The sequence below is a fragment of the Excalfactoria chinensis genome, chromosome 7, assembly GCF_039878825.1.
Source record: "Excalfactoria chinensis isolate bCotChi1 chromosome 7, bCotChi1.hap2, whole genome shotgun sequence".
In the NCBI taxonomy this organism is placed as follows: domain Eukaryota; kingdom Metazoa; phylum Chordata; class Aves; order Galliformes; family Phasianidae; genus Excalfactoria; species Excalfactoria chinensis.
Window position 1 is genome coordinate 34,016,346 of NC_092831.1, and position 15,373 is coordinate 34,031,718.

The 15,373-nt window shown below is 43.5% G+C and overlaps 1 protein-coding gene across 1 annotated transcript in view; it reads right to left on the bottom strand.

Moving 5' to 3' along the window:
• Positions 1 to 15,373, bottom strand: part of NDUFA10 (NADH:ubiquinone oxidoreductase subunit A10) — a 35,392-nt gene that overhangs the window by 5,107 nt on the left and 14,912 nt on the right. Inside the window, exons 8-9 of the mRNA XM_072341242.1 lie at positions 14,759 to 14,844; positions 5,968 to 6,076 (exon numbers count right to left, since the gene is read on the bottom strand). Of these exons, the coding sequence (XP_072197343.1) occupies positions 5,968 to 6,076; positions 14,759 to 14,844 (195 nt within the window). The remainder of the gene's footprint in view (positions 1 to 5,967; positions 6,077 to 14,758; positions 14,845 to 15,373) is intronic.

Here is a 15,373-nt window from a genome sequence, read left to right on the forward strand (position 1 = left end):
AATCTAATGTATATCTCCAGCTTTGCTTTTGCAAGGCAGCCAAGAATAAATAAGCAACAGGGCATGGCTAAATATTTTGCTGCAGTGATTTTCCAGTGTCAACTTGCAGCATTAGCTACACTCCACACTGGCAGAATACTTTGTTTTTCCTTAGGAAAGCGCATGTTAAGAACACCAGTTACCCACCTCATAGTGCAGGGTCCGCTGTCTACCACAGGAAAAAGCAACCAAATGTGAGTCACAAAGACTTAGCTAAGTGTAGATTCATTTCTTTAACTGGGCAGGCACAATGCAAAAAGCTCCTTACAACAGGACAGCCAACAGAACTCTGGTTGGAACTGGATGATCTTTAAGACCTCATCCAACCCAAGCCATTCTGTGACCCTAAGTGAAAGCAGCTCTTCCAACACCATTTCTACATTAAGAAACCCCTAGAGTGCTTCCTGCTATAAAGATACTATCAGGAGAAAAGGATGATGGCAGCAGGATGTTACTGCCTTTTTGATTTAGGTAGGCACCCAGTGCTTGGGACAGCATGACTTGTCATCTAAAACAAAACTAAGAGAGATCTGACACAGTCCCAAGGCCACTCAAAGTCCTCCTCCCCTCCATATTTGGGATGGATATAACTGCCTATTGTCTGTGCTATCTTTGAAGGTAAGCAGGGAAGAGAAGCTACAAGGTTCCAAAGCAGAAAAGGGATTATTCAGAATTTCCCCACGCACACTGAAGATTGATGAGAACAGAGGAGGACCAGAGAGAAGCAAACAGAAGCAGATCATGAGCCTATTCCCACCCTTTCCCCAAAAAACTTCAGAAACAATTTTATTAACCTTCATTTTTAGTAGTTCCTTGGGTTCCTGTAGTCCTGCAGCTATCTAGCCAGGCAGCATCTTCCTTTATTTTAGAAATGGCTAAAAATATTTGTGCAGAGATAAAGCAGCAAAAATAAATTGAGCTTTTCCTAATTTATTGCTTGCCTGTTTTCATTCCCTCCTGAATCCAAAAGCAGATAGGGCTGGGCATTACAACTGTCAAACAGCTCCATAAAAATAAGAAATGAAGCAGGAATCCTTGGTCCTAAAAAACAAAAAGTTTGGCAAGACAAGGAAAAAAAATGGCAGGAGAGGAAAAACAGAAGATTGTTACCATGGTATCCATCTTTGATATAATTACAAACATAGAAAGAAAAAAAAAAAGAGAATATCCTAAAGTCCTGAATTCTGCAAAGGCAAGACTAGCATGGAAGCCAACTCTTGTTACCTGAGTAAAATGTGAAAAGCTACAGGATTCTGTAAAAAAACAAAACCAAAACCTAAACTTTTGTGACGCTCTATTTATCCACACAGAGCAGATTATGTATATGTGTGTATCTGCTTGTGTAAAGCACCTAAATGCTGCAACAAGCCTGTGTAAAATCTGAGGCCAAAGGCTAAGGTGTGTACCACCTCACAAGAGTTATCCACCACAGTAAAGCTCACTGCACTGCTTTCACACTACACAGAGCTGCAGTGACTAGACAAATATAACATGAGATTTGTAAGGGTTGGAAGGAATAGCTGAAGAGGAATCAATTCTTTTGTCTCTGCTTTCCTCAGACAGTAAGCACTGCAAGAGCGCAAAGTTTATCTCATGAAAGAAAGGGACACTGCACAATTTGGTCTGGAGGAAGACAGGAATGATCAAGGCAAGAAATCACTGGATGGAAGTTGAAGGGATCCCCAGGATCAGCAAACAGGCAGTGCATGGCGGGGGAAAAGCAGTATGTGGGTAAAGAGAGAGAAGCACGGGGTTCACCAATCAGGTACAAGAGCAAAAGGATGCCTCAGATGGAAAGATGACAACTAACACTTATGCACACGCACTCACTAGAGCCGGAACTCATATTGCGCTAGAAAGCATCTTTGAAGGTAGTTCAAGAGTGCAGAACAAATTCTTCAAAGAATTCTTCATAAACTGCCTGCTACAAGGGTAAGGCATGCATCCCTGCCTTTCTTCCAATTGTACCGCTTGGGCTAACAAAAAGATAAAGCAAATCTCTTATCAAAATGTTTTTTATTACAAAAAGGAACTTCTAGGTGCATGGACCTGTCTTGTGGGAAGAGAGTTTATGTGCCCAAGCATTTGTTCATTTTCTTTAATATACACACCCACGCATGCACTTAAAGAATCCCAGCAAGCTAGAAAGAGGACGCAATACTCCCACTGCACGTCCTTACCCCCTGGAGAGAAGACGGAAAAAAAACCAACAAAAACCCTAGAGCATTGGATGCAAGCTGCATTTTATAGCATTCTACTGAAAATAGCCCTGTTCTCCAGGATTTCTTAGATCTCTCTTTAAAAATATCAGGGCAAGCCACTGGACAAATAGAGAAAAGTGACTGCACAAACTAGGGTTGGGGTAAGTGGGCTAATAGGCAAGCCTTTCATTAGAAATGATGACATGAGAAAGGAGATCATGTATTAAATACTTAACTTTCCTGTTACAGCAAAAAATTCTCCACTCTGATATGCAAGCAAACACCAGCACACCCTCAGCTCCCAACTCTTGTCCATAAGCAGCAGCCTCATTGATCAATACCTGCAATGCAACCCTTAAAAGTTCTGCAGATTTCTTTTCAGAGGTAAAAACGTAGGTGACAGTCTGAATATGAAGCTTAGACAACTGCACCTTTATGGAGACAGCAAAGAGCATGCACATAAACAAGCCCTCTTTTCACCATCCCTAGGAGATTCAGGCAGGACTTGCCAACACCATTTGGGAGCGTGAAGTACACAAGTATATTATTTAAGTGCACTGATTCCATTAAACAGAGTCGTTTGGTTTTGTCCTCTCTGCAAACACATCTGCCTATGTGCTCCAGCTTCACGTGGTGCACACGGAGTTTGGAGCACTATCTGTGGGACTGTGCGTGGTTGGAAGAAAGTACAGAGATGCAGCAGTTGTGGAAAAAAGACAAAAAAAAAAACAACCCATAGCATTCAAGTCTTTACTAGTCTGACAGTTCCTAAAATAATGTTGCTTCACTTAAGAATGAACATGCTTATCTCTGATCTACATACCCTGACTAAAAGGTTACTTTTTCCCTTGCCAGAAAAGCATCTTTAGAAGTTTATGAATGCCTGAACAGAACGTCTGAGCCCTGCCAGATGACTCCACGCTAAGAGAAAGAGGCAGAAAGCCACCTCCTCACATATGAAAAGAACATTTACAGAAGAAATTAAGAGGATATACATAAAAAGCAATCTTCTGCTGTTCAGAGCTGTATGTGGTTACCTCGTGATTTTGAGGAAAGGAAAATGTACTCAAATCTCGCTCCCTGAGAAGCATTTCCTTCCTCCTCCTCAGTTGCTTGTGACTAATTGATATTTTGAACAAAACCCAGCTTCTGCCTGGAATTCACAAATCCCTGCAAACCACCGTTATTAGGCAGCATCAATTGTGTGCATGCAGCTCTGAAAAGCACAGCAGTTGCCTATTTGTATGACCAGGGATGTATAACTAGTTACAGGACTGCCGAGGAAGAAAAATCCCCTACACAAATCATTGTGTTTATTTGGTAAACATCATTACTCTAACTTTAAAAGCACGCATTTCCCACAAGGAAAAGTTCAAATTCTGTAATTACACCATAATTAAGCCTTTATTTACAAGTCACGTGAGCCTAAAATCTTTATCTGTCTTCAAACGCAAGAGTGGTAGCAGAGCTGCAACCATCTGTGCACAGACATGGGCAAGGCGAGGGTTTATGAGCTGAGATTCCCTCCCATCAGACCCAGCATCTACAGTTCATCTGCTTCTCCTGTCTGTGCTGCTTGGTGTCGTGCTATATTACCTCTGAATGCAAGCAAGCAGAAACTCACAACTTTGTTTGCTAAGCAAAGTTGAAGGAAAAACACAGCTCTTAAGTTTCAATGCAAACAATTGGATTGTCAGAACATTAAACAGCACGTGGGGCTGGCTCTGTGCTCACCTTTCTAGTAGCTTAGGCAAAGCAGGAATGCTTCACATCTTTTCCACTGTGCACATTCCCCATGCCTGAGGGCTTACAAGAGTTTAAGTATCCAAAAGAGAAAAAAATAGTAGTCGGTATTGTCTGGATTTAACAGAATTCTTTGTGAATCACACATGGCTCTTCCTTATCCCAAATGACATTATCACTTTCCATACTAACTTCCCTGAATCAGGGCCTAAAAGCACACCCGCAGATGGGAGATTTTATTTTGGCAATGTTTTTTGCAATGAAAAGCCCAGGCTCCTGCTGTCAACTAACTGGCATCGAGCAGAGCAATCCAAGATCCCAGCTTTCTTCCCCAGGTATTCATATACCTACTCCTAAGCACCCCTCTGCTGCAAGGGAAGTGATTTCTCCCTAAAGGCAGCTATCTGAGGAGGCAGGATGTACCCAGTTCATGCCAACACAGAGAGGAATGTGCTGCTGTACAGCTAGATGAAAAAAAAAGGGGGGGTTTTGAAAGTAATCCCCCTGCTTCCAACACTCAGCTCTGAGGTCACACCTAGCTGTGTGACAGGCAGCCTCAGCAACTCCCAGCTCCTCTGCTAAGTGATGTTTCAGCCAAAAAACCTATGGGAAGAAAGCTCAGTGCAGATGGATGTTGTGTGCTGACAGCAAGTCATGCAGTAGCGCATTCTGAAGTATGCGCTGCACACACGCGGTCATCTCTTAGAGTGAAGGACTTCACAAACTCTTAGACCGAGCCTGAAGTTTGGGATTCAAAACGTGACATCAGAAAGTACCAAACTGATAGCTCAGATGAGCCACAGCAGCAAAAGCAGCTTTTTGCTGCTTTAACCTTTGTTGTTAGCCCCCCTTACAAAGTGGAAAGAACAGGTCTCAAATGAGGCAGCACAGCACAAACTCGGAGCCTCTCCACTGCACAGTTAGCTGAGGAGGAACAAATTCCCTTAACAGTTGTTTCAGAAGTCTCTATGAATATTCGAGAAGAAAACACTGCTAGTTCAGTTTTCAAATGAGCCCACAGAACAGTTTTAATTCTATTAAGAGATCGTATACAAGCCCAACCAGAAAAAATGACAAAGTGCAAATCATGCTTTGCATGGTTAGAAACAATTCATACAGGTATTCCTTTCCCTTTGTGATTTCTAGGAAAATAAACCAAAACCCAGCAACCATAGAAGATTTCAACACAACTCGAAAATGAACCATCACCTGCAACTTCTGTTTGTCCAATCATCATTACTTAATTGCCATCAGTGCCATGATTTCTCTGATGAGAATTCACAACACCTGGGCCTTAGGAGAATGCTGCATGGTAGGGCAGGACCCCATGCCAACTGAACAACAATAACCAATAAGACAAAGTGCTAAGTCAATTGGAAGCCATTGTCTGCAGAATCAGAAAGGCAAGCAGCTAATTAAAACATTGTGTGGGAGCCTGCATGAGGTGTATGAGAGTGCTGGGCCACAACAGGCTTTGGATGTGTGCCTGCTTACAGAAACAAACTATTTAAAGCAACAACAGTTTCGAGATCCAATGTAATGTTCCTACCTCCTCAGCCCACTTCAGAAAAACACCCCCTCCCCAAGGGTTTTATAAGCAGCCTTCTTTAGTCGCCATGGGTTTCCAATTTTCTTGTTTGACTCAAAGGATTATTTTAGATTTCAGAGGTCAGAGACTAATCAGGGCAGGAGAAACAAAGACAAAGGAAAACCACTTATCCTTTAGTCCACCATCTAAAGATCAAAAAAGAAAATCAGCTTACGAAACAAACCATTTGTTTCATTATTCCTCTTATGTAGGAGCTAGACTTCAAAAATAAAGTGGGGATCCAGGCAAAAGCCAGAACTCGCTCTTTGAAATGCGCATCTGTGTACATGAGATTAACACCCAGGCTGTGCACAGGACAGTGGTGAATGCACTCCCACTTTTGCAGGGACTGTTGTTTGGCTGTTGGACAAGTGCTCCCTTCCTAGGGTTACTTACCGATCGAAATTCATAATAGATTTTATCGTATTCAGTGCCTCCAATTGTGATTTCTGGAATGAACCGAGGGATAGCTACAGGATCCAGCACTCCATCTTTGTCCTGAACACTGAGGAGAAACAAGGGAAAGAAAAGGAAAAATAGGGTTAGTCCAGATCCTGCCCAGGAGAAAGCAAGACCAGTTCTGAGTTTGACCAAATATTAAAGAACTGTTTTGCTGTGAAGTAGTTCTGACAACTTTTGCCTCTTTTCTGCATATGATGTACACATAACCCTCTCCCTCCTTGCCCCCAGCTTGTTCCTGCTACAGCTTCTTCCTTTTCCAGTTCCTCCCCAAGGTTTTACCTCCCTCAGAGAGGCTCTGCCACTCCTGGGAACCTCCTCTTAGACACCTCGTTTTGCCTTCATACCTGAACAAGGTAAAACTGCTGGTGCTATAAAATTCCACAGGCTATACTAACTTCATTTAATTACCTTTCATTCACAAATGAACCCTCGCAAGGATTATAAGAAGACAGCACTCTTCCTCCTAAAGCTCTCATTTTAAAGGGTGCTGAGGCAAACAGATGGTTTGGAAGCAGGCAGTGCCCCTAACATCCCACCTGGGAGCAATCAGGGGAAGTCTGCTGCAGCAGCTGGTAGGACAGCTTAGTGACAAAGGGTGCAAATTCCCCAAAAATCTACGGCACCCAGAGCCAGCACTTCCAAATATCCCAATTTTTAAAGGTCTGAGAAACTGCTAGAAAGCCACCTTCTGCATACTGCTATTAATTTGCAGATCAACAGTGCCACCTATGTGCATCTGGGGAAAAAACACATCTGCTGTCCATTGCGATGGACAGTGACCAAGTTCTGAACCTGAGAGCTATTCACCTAATTGTGTTGTTAGTTGAACAGCATTTCCTGACGGACACAAATGAAACATACACCCTGAGGTAAGGTGAAACGACCTGCCTTCTAGCATTTTCTCTCCTAAATTGCAAAGTTTAGGAACTTAACTCACAGTTTCAATTAGCAAACGAGACCGCTGACACATACTGACATGCACACTGCAAACTATCCTGCTCAGACCAGACAGTAAGGAAACACAGGAATTCAGTAAGAGATGAAGAGAAAAAAAGACAAGGATAAATGCCCATTTACAGGGCTAGGATCAACACCAAGGATTTTCCCTACAAACTATTCTAGCATCTACACAAATATTAAGTATTTTCTAACTGGGCAAACCAAAGCAGAAGGATCACATTGTATTCTATTCTGAAGCCTGTGGAATGACACACTGTGACCATAAGCACTCTGGAGGTCTGTGGCTCCACACTGTAAGACACAAAAAGTCAAGTGTCAAATCCAGGGAGGTTCATGTTGCATTTAAGTTGTCCCTTTGCACAGTGCAGATGTGGAACTGCACCTACCAGGGACAGCTTTCTGACACAAACAAGCCGCAGAAGCATTCAGCTGAAGAAGAAAACCAGAGTTGACAAACCCCATGGTATTCACATGCTGAAAACCAGGAGGAAGAGCCCTTGTTCACTTCCTCACAAGTACAAAGAAAGCTGTTCCTAAGACGCGTGAGCACTGGCCCTCCCACGGACCCCCCAATCCTTTCCACTCCAGATCTTGGATAACTGAGGATGGAAAAGCTTGTCCAGAGCTGCAATCCGATTATGGTTTTATTTTTGAGTCCTGGTATATTTAGAGCACCAGCTATGTCTAGGGCCCATGGTTAACTAAACAAAAAAAGATCAGAGAGCAGCAACCCTTTTGCTATCAGCTCTTCACTCCTTAGGCACAGTCCACCCTCCAGCCATGCCTTGGATCAGTACTGATGTCCTGAGCTTTCATCTGCACTCTCACTGTGCAGAGAGCATGGACAAGCAGCAAAGATGACACCAAGCTAAGAACTGAAGAGGACTACTTGCAGGCAGTGTTTAAATACCTTTCTGAGCTCAGGCCTATCAGCACATCCTGTGGAATACCCACTTATTTACCAGTGAATAAACATTTCCATGCCTTCTCCCCACACAAATGTTCTATAGAAATAGGAGAGACAGCATCCTGCCAAACACCAGCAGATGTTCTGGACTTGATGAGCCTGTAGGAGAATGCAGATAAAATCTGTCCAGGCATATGTAAAATACAATTTGACACAGGCACAAAGCAAGTCCAGCAGTCAACCATCCTGCAGCTAATCTATTCCTCCAGGAATCTCAGCCAAATGGGAATTATCCTTTAAAATTACCAGGCACAATTTATTTTACTTGGTGACCTAGACAGACAACCTGCTGCTCTTACCTATTCTTTGCTCTTAGTACTGCTGCTTCCAAAGAAAATGCTGTACAACAGAAAATAAATGCAAACCTCACGCTGCCAAAGATGGCTTCTCCAGGCTCATCTCTGCTTTATACCTTCAGAAATACTCTGGCATACTAAATAAAAGCACCACCCAAGGACACCTGCCACAACAACGTCTGTAACCACAAAACCACATTTGCTTGCCAGAACTAATTCACTGCTCAGCAGGAAGCGTTTACAAGCACCTATTAAGTTCCCTGAGCTTTCTCTCTCCCCCAGTACAAAAGCACCACTATTTATTGTTGTCAGGCACTTAACCATATCTTGTCAAAGCATAATGCAGTAATGCAGCTACCAGAGCGCACTTTACCTATCCATAAGATTACGTGGCATTGCAGCTGTCCATGAGCATGCAAGTGACTGCACAGTGCTAATACCACAGAAACACTAGATTTTAGCTCACCATTACAATGGTCCAGAATCCTATTAGCTAGAGTTCTTCTCATGGCTACACTGGAATCACATGTGCAGCTATGCTATAGCAAAGTGTAGCTCTGACCTCTTCTCCAGAAGTTTCTACATACACTTAGTTTGCACACCCTGTGCAACACGCAGGAAGTGGCACTGAGGAACCAGGATGGATACAAACCTGCCTCTTTTCCAAACAGGAAGTTCTGTTTCCTTTAAAGGCAGCTCACAACAAGGACACACACATTTTTCAGTGCACTGACATAACCCTGATGGCACACAAGGAACAAGTGATGGCTAGCAACACAATACTCAGTATTAGAAAGCCATACCTTGTACCTAGAAGCATTCTCTGGCCTAAAAGGCTTAAAGCAAGCAACATAAAACATCCCAAGCTAAGTTCTCTGCTTATGTGTGGAACTTGAGATATTGCAGATGAACGCTAGCGGGAAAGAGAAAAGGCTCTCCTGAACACACCTTGATATGAGCTTCAAATCCAAGACACGGTAATTGCTTGGGGATAACTTGAGCGAGCAGGTGGCATTCCTTCCTCTGTTCTTCATGCCTGTATTACCTCGGCCAGGGCTCCTCACCTTCTACTGCAGTGGGTAGGGCACAGCACATGGGAATGAGCCAGCAAGCACGTGGTGTGCTCTCAGCTTTGCCCATGCTTGTGAGAGCACAGGAAAGGAGAAGCACTCCTGACTCATGCCACAGGCACACAAGCTGGATGGGAGAAATGGCCACAGGGGGTACCTACATCCAGCTCCAACTGCACTGACCCCCTCTGCTGATGCTCTCACCCAGAACAGCAACAGGCTGTGTCCCCCTGCACTGTGCCTTTCCCTTGGTGCCATTTTCTCCTTGCCCACTCATTCCAGACCTTCACAATGGCAGGGCAAGGAGCTGCAGACCTCCTTCAGACCAACAGATTCATAGGCCAAGCAGCACCAGCATGCTGTGCTTAAAGTGAACTGCAGCCACTCCCTGGTGAACAAAAGGCACACACTACCACTACCAGGAAAGAAAAACAAAGAGCTTTCCAAGAAAAACAGGTCTGCAAGAGGTGAGAAGGTATAATAACAATGTTTCCAACCTACAAAATAGCTGTTGCAAAGGGGAACTGACAAAGAAGAGATGTTCCAGAGGAAGCATGAAGAACGAAAGGTGCTAAGGAAGCAGTTCCCAGCAGTACCAGAAGTTCTATGATGGATGGTTTATGAGATTTTTGGGGTCTCTGTGACAGAAGAGTTATAAGAACACCTCTTACAATCACTTCAGGTACTCTTATTTGATATCAGATGGATGCATTCGGAATGGATGTGCCCTTCTTTTGCTAAAGGTAGGAAAAAGAACTGCAGAGTTACTTTCCCTCCTTCGTTCCCTTCTTTGCAAGATGCCATTTCATCAGAGCAAAACAAACAGAAAAGGAAACATACACCCAGCAGGGGGATCTGCAACAGCTTTAAGTATTTAAAGAAACATTAACACAACTTAAGAATTACCAAGTACTGCTCGTACAAGATCCTTCAGTAACAACTTCAAAATATATTTCTGTTGTAATGCCAAACACAATACCAAGCAATTTACTACACAGGTTATGCAGCACACTAACCGTAATTGATAAACTAAGTGGAACATATGACAGTGACAAATTATTTTGTGGCTAGATTGCTTACATTGAAACAGGATCAGTTTTCATCCAAGATAAAACAGATGTTGAAACCTACCCTTTTATAATGAAAGTAATGGTGGCTGAAGATTTACTACTACTATGTTCTGCTGCAGCAAACTCTGAAGGAGCTGCAGTAATGTAACAAATCTAAATGGGGACTTGTAAACAGGACATGTCAAACACAGCATTTCCCTCACCTGCTGGCAAATTAACATAGGTGACACTACTCTGGGAAAACCCTCCAGCTTACATACACACACAAATGTTCTTCACCTTTTAGCAAGACATGCCTCAATCCCACAGTCACACTGCTCTCCATTAGGGCAAGGGAGAGAGGACTTCAGGGCAAGGCAGGGAGATAAAAGATGTGTTTTGCAACTGATTTATATGGGTGCGGCTCCCTGGTCTGATTAGCTTGCTTACTATTTGCAAGAAGTGAGAGGCCCTGCTGGGGTTTCAATATGCCAGGGCGCCATACATGTGCAATGGAAAAGCCATCCTCACAATGTACATCAGTTTCTCTTTGCCCAGATGCGTTGGTGTGAGCTGAATGTGCAAGAGGTGAAAGCACCCCTGCAGCAGAGAACGCAGCAGAGAACACAGCAGCAGCAAAGCCAAACTCTTGCTGCAGCCTAACAGGAACACGAGAGGGCAGCAAGTGCTGGTGTGTGAGATCTGTGGCCCATCTGGGGTGCACAACAATATTAAAGCTTCTTTCCAGCAGGAGGAATTAATATGGGCATAAGGCATCTGAAAGCCTGTGCAAGCACCACAGGTCCTTTCCTACTTAGTATACTCTTTTACAAGAAGTTGGAAGCTGCTCACCATTTCCTGGACAGTTTTGCTTTCACCAAACAAACACAAAACCACTGTCTTGACAATGTTATTCTGAAGGCAAGTGGAAGTAGTAAAACTCAAACCATATTAGCATTTAAATGAGCAGTTTGTTGCATTGTGAGATCTCAGTAACATAGCCACACGCTGTCAACAGAAGAAGTGATTTCTTATTATCTGCAATGACAAGTCTTGTAAAGGAAACCCTGTCATCATCACCCAGGGTTCAATGAAAAATTAACTCCTCAGCAATGCTATTTATTCTCTTCCACAGTTACAAAGCGCAATTTTCATACAATATCTTAATACAGCACTCTTTGTGTGCTTTCTTTTAACTCCCTCCTACACTCCACAATTAACAATAATCCTTTCTTAGTACCTGTACCAGTGCAAAGCTATAGGAAAAACAGTAACTTAAAAGTATTTTCTCCTTTCAAAGGAAATCTGATTTCCATAGCTTCATGGGATGTAAGCCACCAGATGTATCCTTTAATTACTACATACAGAAAACTCTTCTGAGATGCTTAAAGGGCACTCGAATCCTGACTTGTTTCTCTTAGACGCCACTCAAAGCTGCTCTTCTATGATCTACCTTCAGCCCTTGATAGAAGAGCCAGACAAAAGGCATAACAGTACTGCTAATATTAGGAGGCAACTGAAGTAATAGCACAGATGACTTACTATTCCGGTGCCTGTATAACAAGACTGAAATTCTAAGCTCAACAAGAGGAAGAGCGGGGCATGCAGGGGGTACCCAGGTGGGAGCAGCTGTGTAGGAATGGGCCTGGTGGGCAGCAAGCTGTACATGGGCCAGCATAGTGCCCTTCAGACAAAGAAGACTGATAGCGTCCTGAGTGCACTGAGCAAAGTATTGGCAGTAGGACAAAGGAGGGGATCCTTCCCTCCTGCTCAACACAGGTGAGACCACACCTGGAGTGCTGGGTTCAGTTCTGCCTACCAGGACATGAGAGACCTGAGCACACTGGAGGGAGTCCAGCCAAGACGCGGAAAGGACTCAGTGCTTTTCCTCGTAGGAGAGTTGCAATGAGAAATCTGGGACTGTTCAGCCTGGAGAAGGGGAGAAGGCTCAGAGGGATTTCATCAGCTTATTTAAAAAAAAACAACACAACAACAACAAAGCAAACACAGCACTAAAGAGAGGATACAGAGGTTACGGTGTCTCCGTCTTGGAGATCTCTGAAAGCCACATACTGTGGGTATCCCTGCTGGAGCACAAGTTGTGCCAGAGTGACCCGGAGGTCCCTTCCACAACCTCAGCCCTTCTCTAATTCTATGAGATTCAGAGACAAGTGTTCAATTAAGCACACTTTATAAATCCCTGTATTTCTACCAACCTGAGAGAGAGAACCTGAAACTAACATGACTGTATAATTGTTAAGCTTTGTTTTAAAAATGAAGCAACTATACTGAACCTGCTGCCCTGTACATGCAGTCTGATGTTGTTCTGTAAAATGGGAAGCTTACCTCACTTCAGTCAAGGCTAAACCTATTAACACTCTTCCAAGTGTAAATTTTTTTTAATGCGGGATTATCCAGGGAACATTTTGTTCATCAGCATGACTTAAGAGTGGCAGTCCAAAAGCTCCATCCGTAATGCATTGTTTACATGCAGGTCAATGTATTGATTCATATCCCTTCAAGTTTGGAGAGCTAGCTCTCTTTTCAGCATTGCTCTGTTGAACACATGCAACCTGACCAGTAGCACTCCACAACTAAAGTGGAACAGAGATCATCGTGGAGTACCTGCAAAGAATTAGTTTAATTAAATTTGACTTTATTTCAGCAAGAAGCTTTCCACTGTCTGATTTTGATTTCTTCACACCCAATTAAGCAGACATTTTTCCTTAAGAAAAACAAACCAACCAACCCCACTGCCCTTGAACTGCTACATACTACTGCTCTGATTTAGGATTATTCTCTGGGAGTCAAACAAAAGGAGCACAAAAGCACTTATCTTTCACACAGTCTTCCAAGTTTGGCTGTTTCCTTTTTACCCTACACTGTTCAGTCAGCTTCTTGACTGCTGTGAAGATACTTAAAAGCAGACAGCTAAAAAATTATTTTTAGAACAACACTTTAAACGCATCCAATCCAAACAGCACCACACCTAAATGCCACTACATGGTTGCCCTGTCAACAAGCTCTGTTGAAAGATGTCATGCTGACAGAGCAACAGAGACACCACCATGTCAACTGCATAAATGCTGTTTTAAAACTCCATGCCTGTCTGTATACAGTGCTTAGCCAGGAACAGAAGTGCTTGCAAAATATATTTCCAATAGCAACAACCTGGGAAATGCCTGGAGAAACTGAATGCTTCTGGCCTGGTCAGATGTGCTGATTGCCAGGTGCGTAGATGGCCAGGCCCCAAAGGATGCTGCCAACAGAGTTAAACGCAGCATGGTAGTTGGTCACACTCAGTGTTCCCTCATCAATGATACTGATGATGGAATCAAGTGAACCCTCAACAAGTTTGAAGAGGACACCAAGTTGAAGAGCATCAATCTGCTTGAGGGCAGGAAGAATCTATAGAGTGACATGCATAGGCTGATCAATCAGCTGAGTCCAACTGCATGGCAGCTGACAAATTACATGTGGGTGCTGCACTTGAGTCATAACAAGGCCATGCAGCAGCATAGGCTTGGAAAGAGTGGCTGGAAAGTCATCCAGCAGAAAAGAACCTGAGGGTGCTGACAGTCACCTGAATGAGCCAGCAGCACAGCCAGGTGGCCAAGAAGGCCAACAGCAGCCTGGTTTGCATCAGCAAACAGCAGCACTGGGGAAGTGAGAAGCCTGGAGAAGAGAAGGCTGCGAGGTGACCTGGTGGCAGCCTTCCAGTATCCAAAATGGAGCTACAGAAAAGAAGGGGACAGACTCCTTAGCAGGGTCTGTGGCAACAGGACAAGAGCAAATGGTTTCAATGGTTTCAAGCTCAAAGGTCTAGGTTAGATAAAAGGAAAAACTTTTACAGTGAGGGTGGTGAGGAACTGGAATAGGTAGCCTAGTGATTTGGATGATGCCCCATCCCTGAAGACTTTCAAGGCAAGGCTGGATAAGGCCCTGGGCAACCTGATCTAGCGTGTGTCCCTGTGCACTGCAGGGGAGATGGACTAAATGGACTACAGAGGTTTCTTCCAACTCTAAGGATTCTATGGTTGTCCCCTTGTACACAGCACTCTTGAGACAACATCTTGAATATCGTATTCTGCTTTAGGCCTCTCGTTATAAGAAGGACATTGAGTTGCTGGAACAGGTTCAGAGAAGAGCAACAAAACTGGTGAAGAGACTAGGGTCCCTCCTCCAATTACTGGTTAGCAGCAACGCAGCTCCGCACACATCTTATAAAGCAACAGTATTACACAAGTCTACTGTCACTGCTGACTTGACAAAAAACAAAGCACAGTACAAATATAAACATACCTTAAAAAGGGTCAAGGCTTTAACAATTCCTAGAAATCCAGGGCTAAATAATATTCTAATACTGGAAGGTATCGTACTTACAAAAGTCTCAAATGATGGAAAGAAACATCATCCTGTAGCAGCCATGGGCCCTTGTCAAATTTCAAGTACTCAATGTCTTCAATTACCTGAAATCAAAGAGAAAATTACATTAACAGGTGGTCTGATAAGAATGTCAAAGCAGCCCCACTGAAATACACTCTTAAGTCATGAAGTAAAAACGCCTCCCTGTAGTCTATTAACTGAGAAAAGCTGAAGTGCAATGCAACTGTTTCTTGATGTTGCTGGGCACAGTTCACAAGACAGAAATCGGGGCACACTCCAGGCTGGAATAGAATGGCTCTTGAATTAGCAGCAGAAGTCCAAAGATTCTGGATTTGAGCAGACGTGAAAACCTATCCATGCACACTTGCATCCAGAGCAGAAAGGAAGGGCAAAAGTCTCTGTTTGACACCAAGAACCATTCAAACAAGTAACACCTCAGCAAATCACTCCACTAGCATCACCAGAATTTCCACTCCCATATTTGAGCTTCATTTACAATCTTGTTCCATCAGAAAATAGATCTTTGCTGGTCCATTGGGCAATTGTTTAACACGAGTCTGAGGTTATCACACATGACCTACTTGCTACAAAGGAAACCCAAATCAGCGTCAG